Source organism: Gymnoscopelus braueri (genome assembly GCF_963280865.1).
Source record: "Gymnoscopelus braueri genome assembly, chromosome: 11".
Taxonomy (NCBI): Eukaryota; Metazoa; Chordata; class Actinopteri; order Myctophiformes; family Myctophidae; genus Gymnoscopelus; species Gymnoscopelus braueri.
In genome coordinates, this window is record NC_137613.1 from 54,067,301 (window position 1) to 54,089,053 (window position 21,753).

The 21,753-nt window shown below is 42.9% G+C and overlaps 1 protein-coding gene across 2 annotated transcripts in view; it reads left to right on the forward strand.

Moving 5' to 3' along the window:
* bop1 (BOP1 ribosomal biogenesis factor) overlaps positions 1-21,753 on the forward strand; it is a 33,950-nt gene that overhangs the window by 10,741 nt on the left and 1,456 nt on the right. Inside the window, exons 3-16 of one of the 2 annotated variants that reach the window (XM_080442169.1) lie at positions 4,982-5,137; positions 6,519-6,673; positions 6,854-6,971; positions 8,479-8,580; positions 11,001-11,216; positions 12,511-12,672; positions 13,342-13,422; positions 13,597-13,666; positions 18,107-18,239; positions 18,685-18,865; positions 19,765-19,842; positions 20,200-20,413; positions 20,832-20,916; positions 21,486-21,593. In XM_080442169.1, the coding sequence (XP_080298295.1) occupies positions 4,982-5,137; positions 6,519-6,673; positions 6,854-6,971; positions 8,479-8,580; positions 11,001-11,216; positions 12,511-12,672; positions 13,342-13,422; positions 13,597-13,666; positions 18,107-18,239; positions 18,685-18,865; positions 19,765-19,842; positions 20,200-20,413; positions 20,832-20,916; positions 21,486-21,593 (1,859 nt within the window). The remainder of the gene's footprint in view (positions 1-4,981; positions 5,138-6,518; positions 6,674-6,853; positions 6,972-8,478; positions 8,581-11,000; positions 11,217-12,510; positions 12,673-13,341; positions 13,423-13,596; positions 13,667-18,106; positions 18,240-18,684; positions 18,866-19,764; positions 19,843-20,199; positions 20,414-20,831; positions 20,917-21,485; positions 21,594-21,753) is intronic. The other variant, XM_080442170.1, reaches the window with a different exon arrangement.

Below are 21,753 nucleotides of genomic sequence, written 5' to 3' on the forward strand. Positions count from 1 at the left end.
GGGTGCAGGGTCAGTAGCTGAGAAAGGCTGCCGTGGGGTGGTGGCCGGGGCAGAACGGCAAACCTTGGAAAAATGGTTTTGTTTACCACAACGTTGGCAACGCTGGCCCCTGGCGGGACAGTTTTGGGCTCTGGAAGCATGTGATGATGAGCCGCAGTTACTGCAGCGCTGACCTGGGGGGCGCTGTCGTCCAGCATAGTTTATGTGGGAAGCGTCCTGGAGAGGATCAGGGCTAGCTGAACGCGATGGGGACTCGACCTGCTGTGCTGTGAGTGCAGGCAGTGGAGATGAGGCGCAAGCCAATTGCCTGGCAAACCCCTCTGCTGTCTCAAGTTGAAAAGCTATTTCCACAGCCTTATGGAGAGTCAGATCATCTGGGGACATTATCAATTTCTCACGAACCTTTGGGTTGTTTGTGTGCTCGGCTAGCTGGTCTCTAATCATTTCGTCCTGTAATGCTTCAAACTTGCACAGGCTGGCCAAACCCCTCAGATCGGCCACATATTGGTGAACTGACTCACCCGCACGTTGTCGGCGCTGGCGAAACAAAATCCTACGGAGGATAACGCTTTGTGGGGCTGCAAAATGTCCAGACAGTAATGTGACACAGTCTGCATATTTTTCGGCGGTCCCAAGAGTGGTGAATATCCGCTGTCCTTCTGTGCCCAGGCAGTGGATTAAGATGGCCCTTTTCCGTGCATCGCTTACGTCCGTGAGTCCCAGAGCCGTGATGTAGGTCTCGAACGACCCCAGCCGGCGAGTCCATGGTACAGGAGGCTCGCCCGGGAACGATAAGAAAGCGGGAGGCGGTGAGAAAGTCATCTCCATCCTCGTCGTCAATGTTATATCCACATAATAAGGCACGCTACTAGAAGGGTTAGCTTTATAGGTCCGTCTTTACTGGGTAACAAACATGTACGCTGGCAACGCACGTTACAAGCCGGTACAACAACAGAGCAGTCACACTTTACGGTCTAGTGTCGTAAACACAACGGTACACTCATACACAACACAACTACTATTACGCTATTGTTATTATTATTATTATTATTATTATTATTATTATTACTATTATTATTATTATTATTATTACATTAATGTTGATGTTCTGTCACAGCTCACTGTTGCGCGCACGTTGATTGACGGGTCAGGGTCAGTAATCATCACGTATAGGCCTACTCAGAGACGCTCACATGCTGCAGGTTTCTCAGATGTTTTCTCGTTAATTAACCCACTTGTCACATCTCACATGAATAGTATACGCATCAGACAGACAGACAGACAGACAGACAGACCCAGACCCAATCACACTAACCGATGCGCTTACTTTAATTGTAATATAATAATAATAATTATAATAATCCTACACTTCGCAGATATAAATGATTATATTATGAATCACTAACCAATTCAGACATATTTTATACATACGCTATTTGAAAATAGCAGATAAGCTCACAATAACAGTTGTTGTGAGCTTGTAGATCTGCTATTTGTTGAACAACATGCTGGAGATAGATAGTTTGATAGATAGATAGATAGATAGATATTTAAATAGATTTATAGACAGACAGACAGACAGGCCTTTTTTTCGGTTTAATTTTTTTCATTTTTCTTTTCTGAAACCGCTCCATTAGCGGCGCCAAGGTGGAGCTTAGAGCTTGGGGGTCCATAGCTAAAACCCCCAAAAATGTTAGCCTAGTGGGCTATATATATGTACAGTACACGTTGTGTATTATTATGTTACAGCATGCACTTGCGCACGTGGACAAATCCGGCTTGATATCAATAGAGAAAATGAATTCTAATACATTCTAATAAATTCATGACTGATACCAAATGAAAATATAAACTTGAAAGACCATATAAACATTAAAATTATAAGAATTCAAGTACAATTGCCAGAGATCTGGCCAAATGAAATCTCAACTGTTCTGTTTGAATGCACAAAATATGCTGATATAGAATTATTATGAGTGACCCCTTGGGCCAGGGGGGGGGGGGGTTCGGGGGGGGTCCCTTTGGGGGGGGGGGGTGTAGGAGTGGGGGGGTTTAGGAATGTGGATTACAGTAAAATTGTAATGACAAATTCCAAGATGAACTCTGCAGCCGCACTGAGGCGCTCCAAGCCGTCAGATATTCCCCGAATGTTGGTACCTGGATTGCCTTTCAATAAAACCATATTTGATGGGCATATGTATCACCTACCTGTTACTGATTTGAGAGAATTTACATTATTGTAATCAGTTCATTATTTCCTGTGTAAACCATGAATAAAACTGAAGTGTGTCATTTGGAGCGAATGGAATGGACTTCAAACGGCCCCGCCTCTGGTCCCGCCTCCGCTCCCCCCCGCCTCCCTGCGAGGTTTCGAGTAGCAGTTTCAGAGTTTCAACACTTAAGGCATGCCTCTGCCGCCGCCGCTGCTGCTGTGTGTGCGTGCGCGCGCGCGTGTGTGTGTGTTCAGAGATTTGAGGAGAATGTGCTGCTGTGTGTGTGACGCTAAATCACAGTTTCAAAATAAAGTTTAACCATTGATTTTTTTTTTCAGTCTTTCAACAATAAAGTTGCTAGTTTCAAAAACGATTCCCATTTAAAAGGTTTCTAACATGGAAAACAAAATAATACCCAAGGAGAACAGTGCCAAAATGCATATTCTGAAAGTGTGTTTGTGACCAATTTGAAACTCTGAAAAGGTGTTGACGAAACACTGTAAAATGTGTTTGCAAGGATTTGAGAAACACTTTCAGCCTATCAACACTTTTTTCAAAGATTCAAAACCAGTTCTCAGTCTTGAAATTATTTTCAAGCCTTTTGAACCCTTTATTTTAAGTCAGGAGTTTACAAGGTTTCACACATGTAAAACAAAATAATACCCAGGGAGAACAGTGCCAAAATGCATATTCTGAAAGTGTGTTTGTGACAAATTTGAAACTCTGAAAATGTGTTGGCGAAACACTGTAAAATATTTGTTCAGAGTTTTGAATATTGTTTTCGGCCTATCAACACTTTTTTCAGAGATTCAACACTTTTTTCAGAGATTCAACACTTTTTTCAGAGATTCGAAACGAGTTTTCAGTCTTGCAAAAAAGGTTTTCAAGGTTCTGAAACCTTTATTTGAAGTTAGGAGTATTGGCAGTGATCCGATTCCATACATTGGATCCATGAGAACACTCTTTCTCCCCAATTTTCTGAATTTTGTCCATTTCCTGAAAAGTAATTCAGTACATCACAGAACATGTTATAATGAGCGGTGTCACCAAAATGTATTCAAATTGGAAAAAATCTTTTGATTGATCAAAATGAGTGAAACTTTAAAATGTGAAGTTAAATTAAAATGACTATCAAGAGATTGAGAACTGTTTGATGTGAGGAGTGCACATTGCAGTTAAAAAAAGTGACCCTAGATGGCAGTAGAGTACTTTACAATCAACTTGAGTTTCCTAAACTGCAGAAAGACACCAGGATTAGAATGTCTTTTTTTGCAGTGTGATTATTATTATTATGTTTAAATCAAATTGAGTGTGAAAGTGGAATTGAATTATAGATTCGGAGAATGGTGACAACTTTATCTATTATGCACATATAGAACACCTTTTATAAAACAGGTTTTAAAGTCTAATGTTTTATATCACTGTGATACATGGTCATCATTCACCATGTTCTCCACAAGGGGGTGCATGTCCGTGGTTCTCAAGGTGGAGTCGCACCCCCAGGGGTCCCATCAGGGGGTCCACACCAAAATGTGTTTAATATAGAATCAAAACGAGTTTAACCACTTTAATCGTATACATTTGATATTTGAAACTAGCAGATATACAGTACAAGCTTACAAACACGTTGTGAAGCCCCCCTTTGCAAAGGGGCTTTTTTGATGACATGGTCATCAAGGACCCCTGGAGGTCCCCGGGCCCCACTTGAGAACCACCACCTTAGAAGGAAGGGTCACTGCAAAATCGATACAAAGTGGATGTTCACCTTTTATCCTGTGATTTAATAGGTTTGCCATCCGGAACATTTGGAACTGTTCCCCAAAGCGTTTTTTATCACACTGTCAAGAGCTGGTATGTGGACTTCACGTCTGCTATGCGATTACAATACCGGTGGTTCTCTAACGCAGGGGTCTTCAACGTTTTCAGGTCAAAGACCCCTTAGCTGAGAGAGAGATGAAGCAGGGACCCCCCACTACATATTGTGTAAATTTGTGTTGCAGATAACACTTTTTCATAGATTTCATAGATAGCTGGAATCATGTTAATTTGTATTTTCAGACCGATACTTTGAACCCTCAATATTTAGTCAACTTGACTGTTAGCTCTGTACTTGGTCTGCTCTTTTTCCCTCTACACTGACTCTCCGAAAATAGCCGATCTACAAGCTCACAACACCTTGCAGCGCGAGCTGTTGTGAGCTTGTAGATCTGCTATTTTAGGCTAATGTTCCCCACCACACAAATATTTGGCGGACCCCCTTTAGGGGTCCCGGACCCCCTGTTGAAGACCCCTGCTCTAACGTTTTAATTTCAAGGACCACCATAACTCTGAGAGGTATGGTGGTCTGCTGTTTCCCTGTAGGAATTCCCTTTAGCGATTCAGACAGGGGGTTCCAAATAAACCCTTACAGGTCTGTAACTCTGAGAGTGTACAAATGGAACCAAATGGACCCGTAACAAATGGACCCTTACGGGTCCATTTGGTTCCATTTGTACACTCTCAGAGTTACAGACCTGTAAGGGTTCATTTGGAACCCCCTGTAGGAATCGCTAAAGGGAATCCTAAGGAAATCCTAGGAAGAATCCTAAATAATCCCAACCCTAGTGAATAGTGATAATGAAACATCCAGGGCCTGAATTTCAGCGCAGGTTACTTTGCAGGGGATCCGCGCACGATTTAATCGATTCCTGCACTTTTAACTTGACGACAATGTCCTGACCCAAAGGTGACGGCAGTAAAAAAAAATAACGTTGCTTTGCGTCTGGTAGGTCCCGAAGGTTAAGAAGAATCGACGGAAGAAGGTCCCATCTGAGGAGGCCATTCTGAAGGAGAAAGTATCACCTGTAGAGATCCCAGGACAGAGCAAAGAAGAGAGAGGACCGCCGACTGTAGACGAGTACGAGCATGATACCTCGGATGAAGAGGTAACGCACGCACACACACACACACACACACACACACACACACACACACACACACACACACACACACACACACACACACACACACACCAGTGGTGTAAAGTAACATTAGTAAAGTACTTAAGTGTGCTCAAGTACTGTACTTACGTACAACTTTGAGGTATTTTTACTTTATTACTGATTTTCTTTACTGATTCGGAGGTTGCATGACATTTATTTTTGCATGCACAGATTTGCATGCGACTGTTCTCACCAGAGCGCTTCTTTCACGTTTGTGGCTCGCTGAAAAGCAGCCAGTGTGAAAAGTCATAATGAAAAGTCATAATTATTCACACAACTGATTACTTTTTTCTATTGTCTCAAAGGCTGTATCAAGAGACTATGTCATAGACAAAAGTACCATTTTACAGATTATTTCCATCCATGCTATCATGGTTGGTAGGACTATAATTTATGTTGCTTTTTGTGAACGGCAAACTCCACTTTTGGACATTAGTTAATGTGTTTTGATGTGTTGGTCATGGAATCGTCTTTGTCCATGTACAGAATTTAATTATAAATGTAGAAGTAGCTTATCATATTCTGATCAAACTGTGTGTCAGAAACAGTCTAGCAGTCATGTGGAGTAAACAGGACCTAAATCTGATCCAGGAGGGCTGTCACGATTATGAAAATGTACTTGTCGATTAATTGTCATACAAATAATTGCAATTAACTACTTAATTGTGTGGCTTTTAGGCTTTGTAAGCAAAAGTTGCATGGGGCACATTTGACAAAAACTTAAATACACAAAGAAATGACCGATATCAATAATCAAAATAATGTATTATGGCCAAAATATACCGTATTTAATATTTTACTCTCAAAATGTGTTACAAAATAGTGGAAATAGCTGAGCTTGTAGATCGGCTATTTCCACTATCCTTTTTTTCCTTTTTAATTTCAAGGACCCCCATAACTCTGAGAGTGTACAAACGTAACCAAATGGACCCTTACAGGTCCATTTGGTTACATTTGTACACTCTCAGAGTTACACACCCGTAAGGGGCCATTTGGAACCCCCTCAAGGAACCATGAGGGTCCCTGGACCACACTTTGAGAACCACTGGTGTAGCAGACTGTTTCCAGTGAGCCAACATGCACATTATCAGCACCCTGACTCTGTTTGACCAGAATGGAACAGAGCCTTAATTAGTATCATTGGTAACGCCTGTGAAGGAAGTAAGAAAGGGGCCCAATTTCTTTCCAATGCGGCTGCTGTGCGTAGAGCCTATTGCGATAAGGTGATTATGTAGTATTTGTGACATGCCTAGTTTTAGCATTAATCCTAGACATGTTTTAGCCAGAGGGTTTGGGTTTCTAACCTGCGTGCTGTTGTGTACAGGACATCAGGAACACGGTGGGGAACATCCCCATGGAGTGGTACAAGGACTACCCTCACATCGGCTACGATCTGGACGGAAAGAAGATCTTCAAGCCCATCAGAAATAAGGACGAACTGGACGAGTTCCTCAACAAGATGGACAACCCGGAGTATTGGTGAGGGCTTAGCGTGATGCTAACAGGACCATTGGTTTTCAATGTGGAATGATAATTTGAGGGTTAGCATGATGGCAACATTGGTTTGAATGTGGCATGATAATTGATGAAGGGTCAAGGGTTGTGGAGTCTGGTAATGACATTGTTTGTCTGTCTGTTTGTCTGTCTGTCTCTCTCCAGGCGTACGGTCCATGACAAGCAGACAGGAAGTGACATCGTCCTGTCAGATGAGCAGGTTGAGTTGGTGAAGAGACTCCAGCGAGGACAGTTTGGAGACGTCAACTTCAATGAATACCAGGTTCACATAAACATATTAACATTAATCCTTCTATTAATTCACCATATGTGTGTGTGTCTGTGTGAGTGTGTGTGTGTGTGTCACTCTATCAGGGGCGTAACTCGGAAAGCGTCCGACAAAGTGGTCTCAAAGCTGACGCTTTCAGAGAACCAAAAAAACAAGCAAACATGAATATCTGTATCTGTCTGACTGCGGGTCTGAGGGAGAACGCACACATTCTCAGTGTGTTCAGGGGATTGTAAGCATCGGCTTCCCTGATTGGCCAACCCAAACCATCGGCTTCACGGATTGGTGCAGCGTCATGTCACATTTGTGCCGCTTAGCCAGTATAAGTCCCTGATTGGCCAAGCCGACCCATTGGCTTAACTGATTGGCCGAGCTTTGGGTAACGTTTGTGCCGCACACGCACCGCCAATATAAGTGACAGCCTATGGCAATGGAACAGAAAGTAGGCAAAAGCCACAGCTTGGATGAATGTAATAGAAGAATGCCAGTAATGTTGGGAGAGGGAAGCAATCTTATTCAAATTCAAAGAAAGGTGGGTGAGAACAGAAGGTACAGTATGGCGTGTTGTGACCCCTCCCCACAGACACAGAGATTGGGTGCGTCCTTCACAGAACCGCGGGACAGACAGATACAGACATTTGTGGTTTCTTTTGCACACCCAAGAGTCAAGGGTGACACATACAAACACCAAGTTTGAGGTAAATCGGTAGGACATTATGCCTGACACACACACACACACACACACACACACACACACACACACACACACACACACACACACACACACACACACACACACACCCCCACACAGGTTTGATGAATTTATAGATAATATAGATTGCACACATAAAAAGTAAGAGGGGCGTCCGGGAGGCACAGGGCTGAAGTTCCTCCACTGTGCTTTTTAATAAATATTGATGCACTATGTTTTTTCAAAACTGTTCCAATATATTTCGGCGAACTCATGGATTGAAGTTCTCAGTCGCTACGACTGATTTCAGTCATTTGGATTCCGTAGAAGCCAGCATGTCTTCTATGGAAGCATGTTGCGCAGCGAAAATTTCCGGTTATTATTTTAAGATTAGAGCATTTGAAGTGCTCAAACTGACACACATGTTCAGTAGCATCTTCTATAAAACCCCCTAATGGTTTTGTATATTCCATTAAAGCAAAGGTTAAAGCCTCAATCTGTGATTTGTTGACCTGGTTGGCAGTATGTACAGTAGATCAGCAGGAACAATATTACTAAAACGTCATAATCTTACATATTGTGTTAATTTGTTTAAGAATCGGCGCTAGCGTGATGTGTGTGTGGGGGGGGGTGGAAGGGTCATATCACACTGTTTCACAAATCATACATTAGGACTTGGCCTAGCAAAACATCTTCAGTCGAGAGATTTTATTTAGCTTAAATCCATATGAACTGCATGTCGTAATGTGTGTAACGTTTATATTGTATTTCCATTAACCTCTCCTCTCCTCTCTTTCCTCTCCTCTCCAGCCATCAGTAGATTTCTTCAGTGGTGAAGTGATGATCCATCCAGTCACAAACAGACCTGAGGACAAGCGAAGCTTCATTCCCTCTCTCATAGAGAAGGAAAAGGTACAAATACCATTTATTTTGAACACATTTATACCAGTTTTCATTTTGACTGCACATTTTGATTTAGTTTTAGTCAGTCTTTTGAATAAAATCCCATTTAGTTTATGTCATATTTTTTAGTCAACCTAAATCTACAGTTGATCTAGTCAACACAAATGTATTTTGGTGGGCTGTGATGCCGTCGTAATGCCTGATTTACACTAGGCCTGGCCACATGCCAAAAATAACCCATCTACAAGCTTGTAGATTGGCTATTTTTGGAGCGTGACATCCACGCACAACCAAGTATAAAATGACTTGTCTTAGTTCTACTGGATCTCTTGTCAACTAGTCCCTCCTAACATTTTAGTAGTAGTAGTAGGTAGTAGTAGTTGTTTTTTATTTATCTTTAATTGTAATTATGTTTAGTCATAGTTTTAGTCATTATAGCTTAGTTTTTATTTAGTTTTTAGTCAGTGAACACATTTTGTTGACTAAATTTTTTTGTCATAGTTTTTGTCAACAAAATTAACACTGATTTATACATAATTAAAGTGATTCATACCACTTGTTGCTGTTAACGCATCAAGTGCTAGAGGTTTTTTTAAACAGGGTACATCCAGTGCCACCGTTCTTACCGTTTACGCTGATGTGTGTAGAGCTGTTGAAACCTCCACGAGGACGCGGATGTAAACAAAGGTGCGTGCGCGATGGTCGAGGGTCCCGTCTAACGACTGGAACAATAACGTTTCTAACAAGATCCGCCATTGCAGAATGATCGCCCGTCGAAAATGGCTGGTTTTCACCGCGGTAAAAAGATATGGAGATATGGAGCTTTATCTCCAGATCCTATCATTGGAGAGGACGGAAGAGACGTTTTTTGGGCCCTTATCACATCCGTCCATTCCATTTTACAGGGACCTAGGATGATTCCTAAGTTGCGTTAGAGCGCCCCTTGTGGAATTTTATTGTCTCCGCCAGGCCGAAAGGCATGGCGAGAGAGTATGTTTTCGCCCCTGTCCGTCCGTCCGTGTGTCCGTGTGTGTGTCCGTGTGTCCGTCCGTCTGTCATTTTGTGTACAGCTAATCTCTGGCACTGTTGGCTCGATCACAGCGAAACTGTGCACACACACTCCCTGGATGCCAGAGCAGAACCTCTGCTCCAAATTTTTCACATGGGCCTTTTATAGCGCCACCAGGAGGCCGATTTGTGCTAAACACATTTTTGGACAGTACTCCTACAGATTTTGGCCAAAAATCCCACAAATCGGTACACAGTATCTCTATAGTCATTAAAAGAAACGTCTCATTTCAGATTCTTCATATTCCATCCTGATTGGCAAAAATTGGCTTTCAAAGTTTGCAGGAGTACTCCGTTTCAAACAAAATGCCTCAAATCATGAACACAGCATGCAATTTCTGTGAAGTTTTGCACACACATTCCCATTAGGCAGAGGAAGAAATGCCATTTGAAAATGTTCAAATCAGCCTCATGGTGGCGCTGTAACAGGCCGATTCGTGTTTTTACCTATAACTGCACCAATCGGTGTAAAACTTTGTATGCACACTCTCTAGAGGCCAAGGAAAAACCTTTGCCCTGCATTTTTCACATTTGCTTTTTATAGCGCCACCAGGAGGCAGACTTATGTAAAACTTTTTTTTTTATATCAAAATTTCACGCAAATCGGTAGACATGATCTCTAGAGTCACGTGATCAAGACGGATCTGTTTGATTTTTCATATTCCATCTTGATTGGCTAACATTGACATGTCATGTTTGCAGAAGTGGCCCGTTTTGAACAAAATGCCGCAAATCATGAACGCAGCGTCCGATTGTGGTCAAACTTTGAATGCACATTTGCACTACGTTGAGGAACAAATGCCACCCTTTAAACATTGGCCTGTTATAGCGCCACCACCAGGTCAAATTTAGCAAAACACATTTTTAGAACAAAATGCTTCAAATCATGCATGCAGTGTCCGATTGCCATGCACGGCCTAGGAATAAATGGCACCCTTTTCACATTGGCCTATTATAGCGCCACCAGGAGGCCAAAATAACTACCTGACCTGGCGGAGACCTGTGCTCCGAGGAGCACTTTTTCTAGTTTTTATTCTTTTTTAATTTGCAAACACGGGAATTCACGTTTATGGCACTCAATGTGTTAACAATCTTGTTAACCCATTTTGGGCGGGAACCACTGTTAGTAACTATACCTTTCAGGACGGGAACCCCTTTTGGGGTTCTTGTTGCTATGTACAGTATATAGCAACATACATTTGTTGTCATTTTTGAAAACATTTTTGAAGTTTTTCAGAAAACTGGATTTAGAAGGCGTTTTTAGAATCGGCCTCAGGTCTAAATGGGTTAATAAAGCATTCAATCAGTCAATTAATTCATACATCTGTCTGTCTGTCTGTGTCTGTCTGTGTGTCTATCAGGTATCCAAAATGGTCCATGCCATAAAGATGGGTTGGATCAAACCCAGGCAGCCCAAGCAGAGCGACATCGGGCGGTACTACGACCTCTGGGCCACGGAGGACAGCACGTCCATCCTGGGACGACACAAGATGCACGTCCCCGCGCCCAAGATGTCTCTGCCTGGACACGCCGAGAGCTACAACCCCCCACCCGAATACCTGCTGACCGAGGAGGAGGTTAGACACCATTTACAATTTTAGGCCAGGAGTCTCCAAATTTTCAGGCCAAGGACCCCCTTAGCTGAGAGAGAGAGAGATGAAGCAGGGACCCCCCACTACGTGTTGTATAAAATTGTGTTGCATATTTCACTTTTTCATAGATGGCTTCATAGACTTGTTTGACAGTACTGTCAATGTGTTGGATTCATGTTAATGTGTATTTTCAGGCAGTTAAAGGGATAGTTCACCCCCAAAAATACTTTTTTTCTATCGATTAGTCACCCCATGGAGACTTGAACTCATGGATATTTTTTAGTTTTTGTTGCATTCCTAAGGTAATAATAATTTGATGACCAGCGGACCGGTAGGCAGCGTTTCCGGTAGGAGACACAAAGGAGACTCTTTGTGTCTCCAATCGGAACCGCTACTGGTCATCAAATTATTGGCTTAGGAATGTGACAAAAACAAAAAATATCCATGAATTTAAGTCTCCGTGGGGTGACTAATCGATGGACAAAAAAATCATTTTGGGGGTGAACTTTCCCTATAACCACTTAAACCCTCAAACTTGTACTTGGTCTGCTCTTTTCTCCACCCTACCCCAAATCTCTTTGTTGAAAATAGCCGATCTACAAGCTCATGATGCCTCGCTGCGCGAGGCGTTGTGAGCTTGTAGATCTTCTATTTTCAGCTAATGTTTTCCTCAGAATAAGGATGCTAGGGTTCAAGTGCTTAATGTAAAAAAAAAGGAAGTTCTTATCACACAAAGATTTGTTGTCCCCCCAGTAGTAACTCTGAGGACCCCTGATTTAGGCATTTAGCAGACGTTCTTACCCAGAGCAACTCACAATAAACAAGGTAAACACATGCAGAGAGACAGTGTAGTGCCTCAAGAAACTAGGATCCCAGGTAAATCAAGAACCTAGCATCAGTCTAAATAATATACTACCGAAATAAACTATACGATTCAAGGTAAACGATGAACCTAGCATCTGTTTAATTAACTAAATTACATTCTTGACATTGTGGTCAAGAAAACAAATAACCAATCTACAAGCTCAAAACGCGCCTGTGGCGCGTTTTGAGCTTGTAGATGGGCTATTTTCGGCACGCTATTTTCGGTGCACGTATAAATTAGACATTACGACGCCATCAATGTAAGCCAAAATACATTTTCGTTGACTAAATCAACTGTAGATTTAGTCGACTAAAATATGATATTTAGTCGACTAAAAGTAAAATATTTCAGATGCCTAAAACTAAATGTAATTTGCTGTCAAAATTAACGTGTGTGTGTGTGTGTGTTTCTCAGCGTCTGGCCTGGGAGCAGCAGGACCCAGAGGACAGGAAGTTGCCCTTCCTCCCCAGGAAGTTCCCCAACCTGCGCTCCGTTCCCGCCTTCAGCCGCTTCATCCATGAACGATTTGAACGGTGTCTGGACCTTTACCTGTGTCCACGACAACGCAAGATGAGGGTAATACACACTCATACAATATATATATATATATATATATACACACACACACACACTCACACACACAATGACTGGATTCATCCCTGTGTCCTAGGCTAGTGGTTCTCAAACGATTAGCTTATTAATGCACAACATTGTTTTCTCACTCAACAGTAAGCAAACCAACATACAGTATAAGTGTTTACAGGGTGTCTGCACATTTCTAAAGTGACAATCTAATGACTTTGAATACCTCTAAAATGACATTTTCATTGCGTCAAAAGTATGGTCAAACATTGTCTAAATTGTCAAATATTACATAAGAAAGAGGTAAAAATGTGAAAATAGACGATCTACGTGCTCACAACACCCTTTTAAAGAAGTCATTTGTTTCTTTTTTGTAAAATTATTATTTTAAAATAAAATAGCCAATCTACAGTACAAGCTCACAACGAACTTGTAGATCGGCTATTTTCACTACTTTTGTGTGACACTCTTAGAAGTAGAGCATTCATTTACAAAAAAGCAACGATATAAATGATGATCATGTGATGTCCATGAATCATGATGTGATGCATTTCCATTTATTTCTGAAACGGTGCTAAAACGCTCCCGTAAATGAGGATTGTTTGGATGTGTCCTTAACCGTGTGTGTGTGTGCGCGCGTGTGTGCGTTCGTTCGTTTTTCAGGTCAATGTGAATCCTGAAGATTTGATTCCAAGTCTCCCAAAACCCAGAGACCTGCAACCATTCCCTACAACGCAAGCTATGGTATGTACACACCCTGAATACACACACACTTCAACTACAAACACGTACACAATCTCACTCGGTACAGTAGAAAGGCAGTGTTGTGCACGTTTACTCACACCACAATGTCACCTTAATTGATTCCAAATGATAACTTTGCATCTAAATGTGTGTGTGTGTGTGTGTGTGTGCTAGGTTTATAAAGGACACACCAGTCTGGTTCGTTCCATCAGTGTTTCGCCCACTGGCCAATGGCTGGCCTCAGGTCAGTATGATCCGCTGTTGTGTGTGTGTGCATATATATATATATATATATATATATATATATATATATCTATATATATCTATACTGTGTATGTAGGTTGTGATGAGTCTACAGCAGTGGTTTTCAACCTTTTTCATGCCAAAGACCCTTAAATTGATATACATTTGGCCGCGGACCCCCATCTGAAAATGTTTAGTGCCAGGGACCCCCAGAAACAAAGATTTGAGTTAAAATGTTTGCTTTTAAAATGTACATATTTACTAGTGACTAGTAACTAGTCTATACCCGGTGAAGTGCGCAGGCAAAAGTAGTTGCAAACGTGGGATTATCCCGCGTCCCGTCGCGCCCCAAACCGCCCCCCTATGCCTCGCTATGAGCTTGTACAGTAGGTCTGCCATTTGTTAATAGCCAAAGCTAATTGGTTAAAATGATTGTGACGCCATGTTAACTAATTTAGCTGGGGACCCCCTTGTACCCCCCCAAGGACCACTGGTGGTCCCCGGACCACTGGTTGAGAACCACTGCTCTACAGTAAAGTTGTGTATATGCATGTGTGTGTAGGTTGTGATGACTACAGTGAAGTTGTGTCTCTCTGTGTGTGTGTGTGTGTGTGTGTGTGTGTGTGTGTGTAGGTTGTGATGACTACAGTGAAGTTGTGTATATATATTCATGTTTGGCTATGTGTGTGTGTAGGTTGTGATGACTACAGTGAAGTTGTGTATATATATGCATGTGTGTCTATGTGTGTGTGTAGGTTGTGATGACTACAGTGAAGTTGTGTATATATATTCATGTTTGGCTATGTGTGTGTGTAGGTTGTGATGACTACAGTGAAGTTGTGTATATATATGCATGTGTGTCTATATGTGTGTGTGTGTGTGTGTGTGTGTGTGTGTGTGTGTGTGTGTAGGTTGTGATGACTACAGTGAAGTTGTGTATATATATTCATGTGTGGCTATGTGTGTGTGTAGTTCTATATCGTCCCTGCTAACCACCAGAGGCGGTGCTTAAAGCACTGAATGGTCCCTTCGCGCACGCGCAGTTCGAGTACGTATACCAACGTCGTCACTTGTGACCCCGGGATGAACCGGAAGAGGCTATATCTTCCGGTGTCACCAGGGGGTCAGTCCCTTTTTTCTTCTCGCGCGCAGGTTGTGAAAGATCTGCACTAAGCCATACTACTATTATTACAAACCTACCTTATCATTTGTTAAAAAGAGGTCGCTGGTAGTTCTGTGACCATAGGTCGGAGTAGCGTTATCTCGCCCTCTAAGAACTGCGACTTCTCGCTCCCTGAGCGGGATTAAGCTCACACGGACGCTTTGGGAGTCCATCGCTTCACCGGCGGGGACGTTCCCCCAGGTAGGTTGCTGCTGTTAAATTGAAGTTTTTCCTCTGTTGGTAAAGGTCGCGTGTGCGCCTCCTCCCTCCTGCATCTGGTTGCATGTTGCTAACGGTAGCGTGAGTGCTCCGGTTAGCATCCGTTAGCATAGGAACGGCTAGCTGTTGACAATCTCACGCTGCTCAAATGAGCCAATAGCTTTGTTTATTTTGGTTAGCATCTGCTCGTGACAGAGATGGGGACTCGAGTTAGGGACTCGGACTCGAGTCGCACTCGAGTTGCCAAAAACTAGACTCTCGACTCGACTCTGACTCGCCCCTCAAAGACTTGAGACTTGACTCGACTCGAGCCTCAAAGACTTGAGACTTGACTCGACTCGAGCCTCAAAGACTTGAGACTTGACTCGACTCGAGCCTCAAAGACTCGTGGACAATCTTTATTTTATGTTTTTTTTTTGGACAAATAAATGAATGAAATGCCCAAAAAACTTCCACTCCCCTGTCCCCCCCCGCAAAGAAACCTCCGCTCCAGTGCGCGCTGCGCGGAGCCGGCTTCAGTCAAGCTGTTTCGTGCTGCTCATTAACTAAAACATGGAGAGGCGAGCGCAACAGCTGCTATGTGTGTGGCCGCCGCGGCCTTTCATCATAAAGTTTAAATATAAAAACTTCCAAATTAAACAAATATGTTTAGCTCAGAATCAGCTATATAACCTCAGTTATCTTGGCGTATGCTTACATTTTTTATAAGATGGTCGGATCATCTGTGACAGCACGTTTAGGAAACATCGGATTTTCATTTTGTTAAACCCAGCTGGGTGAATATTCAACACTTCACCACGGTAAACGCTACGCTCATGTAATGTTCACTGCATAAAAGCTGTGGTTCTCAAACCTTTTCAGGCCGTGACCCCCAAAAGAATCATATTTGAACTGGGGATCCACATTTAGTTTGACTCGATTCCACAGATAAATATTGTGAAAATAGCAGATCTACAAGCTTGCGAGGCATTGTGAGCTCCGTTGTGGTCCCGACCTAGCTGTAGTATACAACCATAAATACGTCTACGAGGGTTGTATACTACAGCTAGTCCCGACCCACAGGTTGAGAACCACTGATTACAAGCAAGTGACATGTCTATGACAGCTGAGGAGACACAGAGATATCACGCCACTGCTGAGAAGATAAGACGCCACTGCTCTGCTCGCCTAACCTGTGCGCAACAGGGCATATCTCCGCCAAGCCAGGGTGACCTACCCAGGCCCATGAAATTCATATGCAGGCATAGTAGCCAATTAGAATGAAATCTGCAAAAACTGACTCATATACTGATACAGAACCATATTGGCTATATATTATCGCTGTCGGGTGGAAATCTTGTATGTTCCTTTTTTATTATTATTTAAAAACAATTTAAAATCGTGAAAATAGCCAATCTACAAGCTGTAATTATTAATAATTAAGAAATACTATATTTTAAAGAGTGAAAAATCAACTAAGTCATTATTAGTGCAAGTTCAATCACATTTCATTTGAATGAAAATAAATTGTGGGGAAAATACATAAAATCTCTAATCTGTGAATCTAATGTGATTTATTATGACCTGTCTATACTTTTACATCTATGCCTTCGTGTTTGTGTGTGTGTGTGTGTGTGTGTGTGTGTGTGTGTGCATAATAACTGTATTTCAGCCTTAGGCTACATCATATAAATACATAATTAAATAAATTAAGAATAGAATCCCCCCCCCACCCCCAATTAAAAAAAAAAAAAAAAAAAAAAGACTTTAAAAAGACTCGAGACTTGACTCGGACTCGACCCTCAAAGACTTGACTCGGACTCGACTCGACCCTCAAAGACTTGAGACTTGACTCGACTCGTGCCTCAAAGACTTAAGACTTGACTCGGACTCGACTCGACTCAACCCTCAAAGACTTGAGACTTGACTCGACTCGTGCCTCAAAGACTTGAGACTTGACTCGGACTCGAGCTCAGAGACTCGTGGACATCTCTGGCTCGTGACGGCAAGCGTCAGCGCTGCCTGCTACTAACACGGTGTAACTTTAGCGTTATTGCTTTCACCAGTGTCCTTTGTTGTTATAAACTAATGAAGCGAGCTGCTCGACTTTAGTTTTTGTTTGGGTTAGCCTTAGTGACGGCAAGCTTGACGCTGCCTGCCCACGGCATAATTTAACACTATTCTTTATACTAGTGTTCTTTTATTTGCGTTTCTTTTTCCCTGATTAGCCCTTGCGATAGCAAGCTTGCCAGTTGCGTTAGCGCTCTGGTCACTTGGACTCATTGCCGCTAGCCTCTGCTGGAGTCAACTTTCTCCCAGCATAGGAGGGCTACAGCCCAGCCATTAGTAGCCACCGCTGTGTGGCATAGCTGTTTTTTGTCTTTATTTGTTAATATTCATTGCTACCAGTTGTGTTAGCGCTCTGGTCACCTGAACTCGCTACCACTAGCCTCTGCTGGAGTCGTTCTTCTCCCAGCATAAGCGGGCTACGGCCCATCCATTAGTAGCCTCTGCTGGTACAGGCAGCGTAAGCGCTCCCTCCCCCCAGCTTACGACTGCGCACCTCAACCAGCCCATAAGGCTGGCCCGGTTCAACCCTCCGCCTGGGGAGAGGTCCGACAGGATGGAGCTGCTGTGCCCAGTCCGGGCGTATGTAACTACGGTTCTATGAGTCCCGAATGACCGCCAGAGCGCTCTGTCGCTCAGAATCCTCGTGTTCACGCGAGAAGATTCTGTAGGGACTGACCCCCTGGTGACACCGGAAGATATAGCCTCTTTCGGTTCATCCCGGGGTCACAAGTGACGACGTTGGTATACGTACTCGAACTGCGCATTCGCGAAGGGACCATTCAGTGCTTTAAGCACCGCCTCTGGCGGTCATTCGGGACTCATAGAACCATAGTTACATACGTAACTATCGGTTATGATGACTACAGTGAAGTTGTGTATATATATGCATGTGTGTCTATGTGTGTGTGTAGGTTGTGATGACTACAGTGAAGTTGTGTGTGTGTGTGTAGGTTGTGATGACTACAGTGAAGTTGTGTAAATATATGCATGTGTGTCTATGTGTGTGTGTAGGTTGTGATGACTCCACAGTGAGGCTGTGGGAGGTGTGCTCGTCCCGCTGTCTCAGGACCATCCCAGTGGGCGGGGCCGTGAAGAGCGTCGCCTGGAACCCCAACCCGTCTGTCTGCCTGCTGGCCGTGGCTCTGTAAGCAACCTGTCTGTCTCTCTCTGTGTGTCTGTCTCTCTCTTTGATAACGTTCTGCCTCCTCCGCACCCTGTCCTCCATTTTGACCCTGAAATCGTTCCAAATGTTAATTTGCTTCAACTGGTAGTCCCCAGAGTTACTACAGGGGGTCCGCAAAACATTTACATTAACCCATTAAGACCTGGAACTTTTGGTACTTTAAGTACATTTTGATACCAATACTTCTGTCAACTTTTAATCAAGTAAATTTAGAATTCCGGACAGAGTACTTCTACAATTCAGTGTTGATACTTTTTCTTAAGTAAGAAATGTGAGTACTTTTTCCACCACTGGTAAAAAGCAACAAAAAAACATCGATTCTGAGGTCTTACCGTAGGTCCTCACCTCTCCTCCTTGACTCCTCGCTCAGTCTGTCTGTCTGTCTGTCTGCCTGCGTCTCTCCCAGGAACTCCACAGTGCTGTTGATAAACCCTGGACTGGGCGACAAGCTGGTTTCCACGACAACAGACCAGCTCATCCAATCGTACGAGGCTCCAGACGAGGAGGCGCAGCAGCACGTCACATGGAGTGTGACGGAAGGGGAGGAGCTTAACCTGGGGATCCGCCTCAAAATAGAGCACCCCAAGGTAACCACGCCCCCCTGTCTCCTCATCATGACCTCAAAGCAGTTTATGTTTGTCTCTGTTCTAGGACAGACAGACAGTGTTTGTCTCTGTACTAGGACAGAAGGATAGACAGATAGTGTTCGTCTCTGTAGTAGGACAGACAGACAGACAGTGTTTGTATCTGTACTACGTCAATCTGGGAACCTATCGTAAAATAAAAAGGAAAAACAGCACCCTCTGCTGTTTTTCACTTTTCCATTTGACTCTGGGCGGAGCTGTACCCATGCTCACAGGAAACCGGGGTTTTGGTCTGCCCTCAGCCCTCCACTTCCGGTGGTGCGCCTATGTTTTCATTCCCACTAACAATATTTCTCCACGGAACACTAACACCATTTTTCCCAAAGAACATGGATCGTTTTGGTTATAATCCCACTTGTTTCTATGATGAAAGAGCAAGTTAAAATGTTACTAACTTTTCGTGGTTTGGTCGGCTCCGAGGACGCTATTGTTAAATGAGTTGTTGTTAAATGAGTTGTTGTCTGTCTGTCCAGGACGGACAGACAGACAGACAGACAGACAGTGTTTGTCTCTGTACTAGGACAGACAGACAGACAGACAGTGTTTGTCTCTGTACCAGGACAGACAGACGGATACCTTTTATTGAACAGACAGATTTTGAGCATAAAAACCCTGAAAGTAAATACTGAAATATCACAAAAAAATTAATAAATAATGAAATGTGCAAATGGGGGATGGAAAACACTTTTGCAAACGTAGAGAGCATTTAAATTAAAACATTTGGATGGAAACCCAGTTAGTGTTTGTCTCTGTTGGACAGACAGACTAGTAATGCTGTGTGTTCATATAATATGAGTATAGTAATTCTATGTGTGTGTCTCTCTGTCTCTCTCTCTCTCCAGGCTGTGCGTCAGGTCACATGGCATGGTAAAGGAGATTACCTGGCCTCCGTCATGCCAGACACATCCAGTAACCTGCAGGTAATAATACACAATTACTTTGATTCATTTATTCATTACATTTACACTGCATGAAATTATGTATGTATAATTTATACAACGCTGTTGGGAAGAACAGTCCATACATTTTTGTTTACATGTTTTCATAAATGAATGCCCTACTTTATCATACAAGAGTGTTGCACAAAAGTAGTGAATTAGTTTTGTATTTGTTCACAAAATTGTCAATATATTTAGTCTTAGTTTTAGTCATCATTTTATTACATTTTTCGTCAGTGGAAAAGGGTAGTCCACGAAATTTTCCATCACAGTTTTAGTCGACGAAATGAACACCGGTTTGCACCCGACAATGACGATTACATGTGTCCATCCCCGCAGGTATTAATCCACCAGGTGAGCAAGAGGCGGAGTCAGAACCCGTTCAGGAAAAGCAAGGGTGTGGTGCAGTGTGTGTCCTTCCACCCCGTCAGGCCCTACTTCTTTGTGGCGACGCAGCGCTCGGTCCGCATCTACAACCTGATCAAACAGGAGCTGAGCAAGAAGCTGATCAGCAACTCCAAATGGATCAGCTCCATGGCTGTCCACCCTGCAGGTAATTAACTCTAATTAACCTCTAATTAACTCTAATCAGTGGTGGAAGAAATACGCTGTTACAACTGAAAAGGCTTGGGTTCAAAATGTTACTTACTCCTTACTGAGTAAAAGAACAAAAGTATTGGCATCAAAATATGCTTAAAGTACCAAAAGTAAAAGTGCTAAAATGTTTGAAAATGCGACGCGTTGTGAGCTTGTAGATCGTCTATTTTCAAATAGCCTAGGTATAAAATAGGGCTAAAGTGGTTAATGTATGTTTTATAATATGATCATTTATATCTGCAAAGTAACTAGTAACTAAAGTTTCCTCTGAGATGCAGTGGAGTAAAAGTAATGAACTGTCAGACATGTTTTCCAGGTGATAAGCTTGTGGAAGTTGTTATTTTTATTAATATAATTATTATTATGGTTTCCAGGTGATAACCTCATTACTGGAAGTTACGACTGCAAACTGGGCTGGTTCGACCTGGATCTGTCAACCAAACCGTATAAGGTGTTGAGGTAGGTGTCCTGTTGTTGTGTCATTCATAGGTGTATAACTTTCATCAGATGTGGGGGAGCCCCCATCCCGTCACCACACACACACACACACACACACACACACACACACACACACACACACACACACACACACACACACACACACACACACACACACACACACACACAGAGACACACCCACAGTAGATTGAGGTTTTACATGGAGTATTACTAGCGTCGGTTATCGGTTTTGGGGAATATAACTTGTAAAATATATTTTGAATCAACACTCCCTGACGTACAGAGACAACTCAGGTCCAGGATCAGTGTGATTGCTGGTAATCTCTAGACTATTTCTGCCAGAACCGTGCACCCGACACACAAACTGTGAACTACTCATCTTGATGAGCGCTCACCTCTCTCTTTTTCAAGTTATCCATCGATCAAGTGCCAGTGCTATGATTGGCTGTTTGACTGTCAAAAAAAAACAAATAAATTAATAAAAATAGTCATGGTGACAACTGGACCGATAGGATGTAGAGGTCATTTTTATCATTCTGTCGTCTTGCTTGTTTATGTCTTGTTGCTAGGCACCACAAGAAGGCGGTGAGGGGCGTGGCCTACCATAAGCACCACCCCCTGTTCGCCTCGGGATCGGATGACGGATCTGTCATTGTCTGTCATGGAATGGTTTATAAGTAAGAACACACACACACACACACACACACACACACACACACACACACACACACACACACACACACACACACTCTCTCATGTCATGGAATGGTTTATAAGTTAGTCAAAGAAAGGTCATTATTGTGACTCTTTGCTTTGTAGGACTAAAAATCCACAGTA